The sequence below is a fragment of the Eufriesea mexicana genome, unplaced genomic scaffold (assembly GCF_001483705.2).
Source record: "Eufriesea mexicana isolate 0111107269 unplaced genomic scaffold, ASM148370v2 scaffold1312, whole genome shotgun sequence".
Classification (NCBI taxonomy): Eukaryota; Metazoa; Arthropoda; class Insecta; order Hymenoptera; family Apidae; genus Eufriesea; species Eufriesea mexicana.
In genome coordinates this window covers 1864357-1871532 of record NW_016909446.1, presented here as the reverse complement: position 1 = coordinate 1871532, position 7176 = coordinate 1864357, and the positions used below count along the sequence as shown (strand labels likewise).

The 7176-nt window shown below is 42.3% G+C and overlaps 1 protein-coding gene across 1 annotated transcript in view; it reads right to left on the bottom strand.

Moving 5' to 3' along the window:
- Positions 1 to 315: 315 nt before the first annotated feature.
- CdGAPr (GTPase-activating protein CdGAPr) overlaps positions 316 to 7176 on the bottom strand; it is a 28086-nt gene continuing 21225 nt past the window's right edge. Inside the window, 7 exon segments of the mRNA XM_017900706.1 lie at positions 316 to 2154; positions 2157 to 3294; positions 3382 to 4303; positions 4389 to 4722; positions 4815 to 5145; positions 5569 to 5973; positions 6637 to 6774. Of these exon segments, the coding sequence (XP_017756195.1) occupies positions 776 to 2154; positions 2157 to 3294; positions 3382 to 4303; positions 4389 to 4722; positions 4815 to 5145; positions 5569 to 5973; positions 6637 to 6774 (4647 nt within the window). The 3' untranslated portion in view covers positions 316 to 775.

Sequence of the window (7176 nt, the reverse complement as noted above, 5' to 3'; positions counted from 1 at the left end):
ATCTCGATTATATAATAAATTAAAAAGTACAAGTTATCATCGAACTGTTCTGTTAACAACAGCGATAAAAAACGAACGTTCTCCGTCGATTTCCTTTCGAAAGCATCAATTTCCATTATGCTACTTGTTTTATCGACTTCATCGTATTTCACGCTTTAACCCTTTACACTCGACTAATCTAACACGCAGAAGAATAAATACAGTGTCCCTTAAACGAAATTCTAAATGCTATTAAACGTATACGATAATACTTAAAAAAGAAGAAAAAAAAAAAAAGAAAAAAAGAAGAAAAAGGAGAAAAATAAAACATGGCGGAACGACGAATAATTTTCGATACGTATCTACGCGTCTTTATAAGTAGATCAGAATTCGATCTCGTGCATACGCTTTTTGAAATTGGACCTTCGCTTCAACGCGTTTTCAATTTAAAATTACAGTTTGGTCAATTCCTTATCATCTACGATAAGCATCGTAAAACACTGAGATTCATTTTTCCTCGCGCAGAATATCTAACGATATGCGTTTACGTATCTAATTGCTTGAAGTTTTAAAAGGGAACAAAAAAGAAAAAAAGAAATGCGAAAAGAGAAACAAACGTACCTCGTGGTAATTCGAAGAAACGTCGTTGAGAGCAAAGGGTTAAACGTAATGATCGTTAGAACGAGCAGTTCACTGGAATATATCATTATTTCATCATGCGACGCGATTGCAGAGGCATCTATTCAACGCGGGGAAAAGAGGTTGACAGAGCGTTTTCATAAATATTATTTTAATATCAATGAAGAGAGGGTCTAGAGGCTCTCTGCTTTAACCTAGCCAGAAGCGCCTGCTCTCCGTCGTCTTCCGTCTTTGATAGCATACCTCGAAAGCTTTCCGACCTGTACTTGTCTCTTAAGAACGTCCTCCTCTCTTCTTTGTACTTTTCTATCCTTTCTCTGCACTGGGGATCGCCCAGGTCCAAGCCGCCGAGATTTTTTAAATGCGTTTTGTCGGAATTACTCGAGGAACTGTTCGAACCCGTTCCAACGTTAGGCGTAGAACTATGCTGAGCATCCTCTGTGGCCTGTTTCACGGGCAGCGATGCTTCTTCCGTCATCTTGTTAAATTTTGCCTCGTCCAAAGATCGACTGAGAGACGCTCGTGTAGCCCTCGCGTGACGAGCTCTCAAGCATGGCGGCAAATGCTGAGTATTATTCACCGGTGGTTCTTCCGACTTCCCTCGAGCAGAGTCCAGTTCCTGTCTCATCTTTCGTTCGCGAACTATCTCCCTGCCAATTTCAGAATCGAAGCTTCTTCTATCCTTGTTACTCTCTGCTTCGTACCTTCTTCTCGGAGGAACAGATAGATCCCCTACGATACCTCCGGATAATCTCTGCAACGCTAACTCTTGAAGTATAGCAGCTGTGTCTCGAAGAACGATGGAGTCATCCACTGGAGAAGATGCATTTGAGAACGTACAGGATGAATTTAGAGATGTTGTCTCGGATGCACCCTCCGGAGGATGAGCTATCTCGCTAGGCTCTGCCGCGTTCTCTGATGGTATTACTAGTTCAATGTGCTCCTGAAGTTGATTGCTCTTCACCTTGTTGCATTTCGAGGACTCTTCGGTACGTGAAGGGAACTGTTTGTGTTGCTGACTATTTTGAGCTGATTCCTTTGGTGAAACATATTCGAAGCTTTGGCACTTTTCTGGCTTTTGACTCTGACTGCGTTTCTTGTTGTCCGTATTGGTCAAGGAATGATCGAGATCTTGGCTCTTCTTTGATTGATTAGAGAACGAACGGCGATCGCCTGCTTGAAACTGCGGTTTCTGATGCAACTGCAAGGAACGTCGAATTTCTTGTTGCTGAAAATCGACATTCCTCGAGGAGCGTTGAGAATTTTCGAAAACTTCTTCTTCGACGACCTTCTTTTCCTTCACTGGGTTCTCGTTTCTGTTGAACGCTTTAGCGTTATCTAGTTGCGCGTAACAAGTGGTGACTTCGTGCTCCATTTCACCAGATTTCTGATTCAAACGAATATCTGTTATGTTGACGGTACATATATTCTGATTTCCGTTATCCTGATCGTGTACAGGCGAGTGAACGATATTTGAAAAATTATTTCCAGACTCGACCATCCCGAAGCTAGTTTGGTCATCGAATGCTACGGAAGTTCTTTGTCGTCGTGTTCTTCAAGTTCTCTGTTGTCAGTGACATCAAACATCTCTGCAGACTCCTGAGGCAGAACAGGACTTTCGGTCAAGTCACTAACACCGATACAAGACGTATCCGTATCCACAGTCGAGCCCATAGTAAGATCCAACGAAGTTCTAGAAACGTTTTCTGACATTGATCTTAATTGTGGAGCATCTGTTGCAATTGCATTATTTACAGTGCCTTCCAAAGGATCCTTCGAACTACTGGATTCACTGGTCGGTGTGGTGATGGAGCCAGTTGTCTCGACTATCACCCATTCACCAGAATCGTTAGCATTAGATACTATCTGTGATGTTTCTGTATTGGTAAACATCTTGTCGGAGTTATCACAGATCACAAAACCGGAATCGGGTATATCCTCAATGGTTTGTTCGCATGACATCGGAGAATCGAGATCTGTCGTGCTGGATAATGGCAGTCCTGGCAATTCATTTCTATGTGCGTTTGAATTTCCAGCCATGGCATCGTCATTCTGCGAACCGATCGATTTGTTCGTTTGCGTATCGTGTTTTCGCACGTCTAATATATCCCTGCTGTCGTTGTGAGATTTATTCTCGTCGACGGGACACGAGCTCGATCTATTTTCTACATCTTTACACGGAGATTTTACTTTACTAGAATCTATCTCGCTAGAATGAGACATTAGCCTATCGCAAGGCATCATCTCTTGGTCGACTACATCCGATACAACTAAGTTGGATTCCTTCGAAGTCTTTTGAGTCTTGGAAGATCCTTTATCATCGTACAAATCTACGTGCTTGTCGTATGTCATTATCCTCTCACAGGACTTGGCATTGCTCTGTCCTTCTAAGTTTACGGATAACCTATGACTAGGGTCAGATGATTTATCGGAAGACACGCTAGTTCTGTTTAGTTTGTTCGCGTTGCTTTGTTCGTCGTCGATGTCTAAAGGTAAAGTGAAACTTCGGAAACTTATCCTAGGACTGTTAGCTGGTACAGGTGATGTAGAATGCGGTGTCCCGTGTAGCGTTGCAGGTGTGAGTGGGGTTGAAGCTTCGGATAATAATGGAAGATACCCTGGTGTTGGCAGAGGAGATGGGGTATCCATGCTGTGAACATCTGCAGATACCATCACCTGGGAACAAGTGCCAAATTTGTAGATAAATGCTAACAACTCGACGGGATGCATAAAATTATACAATACGTGTACTATATCGCTTACCTGATCAGGACTTTGGCTATCAATGAAGCGCAACTCAACGTCGCATTGCAGTCTTTCCTCTAATCGCGATCTCTTTCTTTTCGATCCACCGGTAGCAGCGGTATTCTGTGATCCCTCTGTTCTTTGTCGTCGCGGTGACGCTTCCACCGATGCTACTCCTCCACTTTCCTCCTCTGAAAACATTCGCATCTCTCGTTCCTCCAAATCGAAATTAAGCTGTATCTCTGACAGATCCAAGGGCGAAGCAGTATTCGGTGCATCCGCTAAATGATCGAAATACGAATCATGCGAGACTGATCGACTATGTCCACAAGGTCTAGCTGGTGGTGGTCCGAGTAGAGGACCTAAACTGTCCTCACCGTCCAAACTGTCTGCGCTTTTCACCGGTCTTAACCGTCGTAAGGAGTTTAAGGAACTTGGCACCGTTTCTGTTTGAGGTGGCGTGCCAACTTGTCTTGTTTTTCCTCTGGCACCTAAGCCACCTCGACCGAACAAAGCTCTCCAGTTCAACGAGGGTGAACGTTTCGAGCCGTTTCTCTTCCGCGGTAATTCTATGACCGTATGGTAATGTAATGGTAACCCGGCTGGACCAGCGCCCACTTCCACATAATCAGGCTCGCCTCGTAGACTTCGGTTTCGAGCCTCTTCCAAACTGAGCAATCTTGCCGGTGTCGTAATGGCTAACGATTTTGGTCTTCCAACTGGACCGTCTCCGAAGATTAATTCGGCGTAACAGACCAAAAATTCCGTGACCACAGCTTGCACACCGACGCCCTGCAACGCTGCTACACCTCCGACTTCTAATTCCTTGCATCTTAAGAGATTCGGGGCCCAAACGATTGCGACATTACGCGGTGTCATACCAGTCTCCGCACCTCGAGCTGCGACTCTCACTAAATGACGCATAAGATACTCTAACGTTCTGAAAATATAAATCGTAACGTTACTTTCGCGATTTAACAACGTATTTTCAAGTGACAATGAAACTGGCCTTTTTCCCACGTTACCTGTAGTGCGGTGGTGGTAATTTTCTAACGGTATCCCTCATCCGCCTTAATCTTTCCGCATCGGTACTAGCCTGAACCGCGCTAACGAAAGTAGAATAAAGCTGGTATGTACAGAGTGGATTTGGTAGTTCTCTGAAGTACATTTTCAACAACGATGCCACAGAATGAATATCTTGTAGAATACTTTCATCGGAATGCAATGCAGGAACACGATCCTCGTCGAATGCGTTTCGTAATCTCTGAATGTTCGATGTCACGCCGCTTAGACGATATATACCGTCCACTAAACCATGATTCTCTATGAACTCGGCGCAGCAGGTTAAAACAGTAGGCACTGCAAATATCAAGAAATATTATACAATTGCTAAGCCGTGTACAATGAAGGATATACGTATATCAAGCTCAACGTAAAATATTCATATATACCATCTTGACCAGAATTTAAAAGATGTTCCCCTAAATCACAACCAAATACACGTTCCTTCAGAATTCCTGACTGCTTCAATCGTCTCCTAGACGGTCTATTCAATATAAACGATCTGAAAAAGGCGATTAGCTTGCCGTGCTTTCGAAGCACCGGTTTCACGGGTAACTTTGATCTAACTGTCGTTGACACGGTCAGATGACGCGGTACTTTATCCCCGATCACAGCCACACATTCCGCTGGGAAAAAACCGACTGCAAATCCATGCTTCCCACGCCACCATGTACTTTCCCCTGGAGGAGGCATATCTATTACTGAAATCATGTCCCCGACCTGAAATAGAAAAATAATTTCGCGTTAAATCCGTAAGGAAAGGGGGGGTTGGTCCTCCCCCCATTGTGTTGACGTGGTTCGGTCGCAGGTAGTCTCGATGAGGCGGTGGTGCTAGAATGGACGAAAGGGAAAGGAAGGGATGCCTGGGCCTGTTAGTGGACTCATCGATAAGACTACCTAGCAGGCCCTGCCTTAGACTGGGATACTATCGGAAAGTTTGGAAATTCTATATATATATATGAAACGGAGGGTGGTTCTTTACCGAGGCTTGCGAGAATGTCCTCGAACCTCCTTCAAATAGGAATCCTCCATCTATTGACGGGGATGAGAATGATACCGTCACAAATGTAGGAAATCGTGAACTTGTTTCGCCATTCGAGATTCTCTTATCTAAAGATCAAACGTTTAGGTGGAAAAGCATACCTGAAAGGAGATTTCATCCGGTGCCTGAGCCACGTAAGGTCTAACTGCATAAGCCGCGGCTACTGCAGGAGTATTAATGGGGCATGAATCTGACTCTGGCACGAGGATTCTTCTTCCTCTATTATCTAGCTGCAACCAATTTAACACAGGACCGCAATTTAGGCCTTCATGATTTAACTGGGAGAACCTATTTAAATAGTCCCTCAGTATATCACAGGTGTTTTTTGGCCGTGTATCTGGAAGCTTGGTTAGGGAAGAGAACTTCCTGTCAAATATGCAGCGATGCAATTGCTTGTCAAACATAACAAAATTATCATAAGACCGTTGCAGCGTCCAGCATGCATCCCCGGATGTTACTCTGACCGCGTAGCTGTCTGAATCATTGGTACCTTCGCTAAGCGAAACCTGCAAAATCAACGTACGATCTTTATTTTTATATATTACACACAGTCGATATGAGAACACGTATACTGGGTCTTTTTAATCCGTCGTTTTCGCAATGCGACTCTTCTTTTATTAGCCGAAGGACATAATTTTCTGTTTCATAGAACAGATCACGGATCATTGATGTGCAAATTTAATACGCAACGAGTAACGACGCATCGAATTTGAATAAAATTAAGTGAACGAATACCGATCCGAAGAACTGGTCAGAGAAATCGAAGATAGATCAAAAGAAAATTAAATAAATATGGAGATTAACCCTTTGCACTCGACGTTTTTTGATCGGCCACTAAATCGACAATATTTTTTTTTTAACAATAAATAGAAAATCGTATAATAATTAACACGTAGAATTATTTACTTCCAATACTTTGCACGCTATTACATTATCTTAAGTTTACTATATTAATTAATATCGATCTCGAAAATTCTATTAAACAGTGACCGAAGATCCTCTCTCGAGTGCATAGAGTTAATAAATGTAATATTATCTTTGATAGTTTAATAACTGTTCGAGATATAGATATTCGAGATGGGTAAGGTGGTATTATATTTAAGCAAAATATCGGTGAAATTAATAGGTAAAGTTCAACGGTTTAAAGCTAAAATTTGAATGTAACTGACCTCCAAGGAACTGAGTTCAACATGTTCGTAATGAAAGTGGGCACACTCGTCCAACTTTGGAAACCGTGCTATACTGCTCATGTTGCTGCCAGAACTGACTGGTGTACTGAAATCGTCCGTTCGATTACATCCTAATCCCTGTGTTGAATAAAAATTTTTACGTTTTTCTAGCAATTCTCACAATCGTATTGTGTCTTTAACGCACTGAAGATTTAACTACGATAATACGATCAAGCAGAACCAGTAATTACCAGAGTGCACATAATAAACGAATATTCCAAATGAAGGTATCTTTAAATTTTTGCAAAATTGCCTCTACAGTTTGCCCTACTCTCAATGCGTTAATACGTTTACAGAATATATAGAAAAAGGCATACAAAATAAAATCTCGTTAAAATACTCGTCGCACTGTAAAATGGAAAAATGTATTATCAAAAGGCTAACCGATGTTATAGATAACTATAAAATATTATTCTAATTACCATACAAGATACATAGACAGAGAGAGAGAGAGAGAGAGAGAGAGAGAGAGAGAGAGAG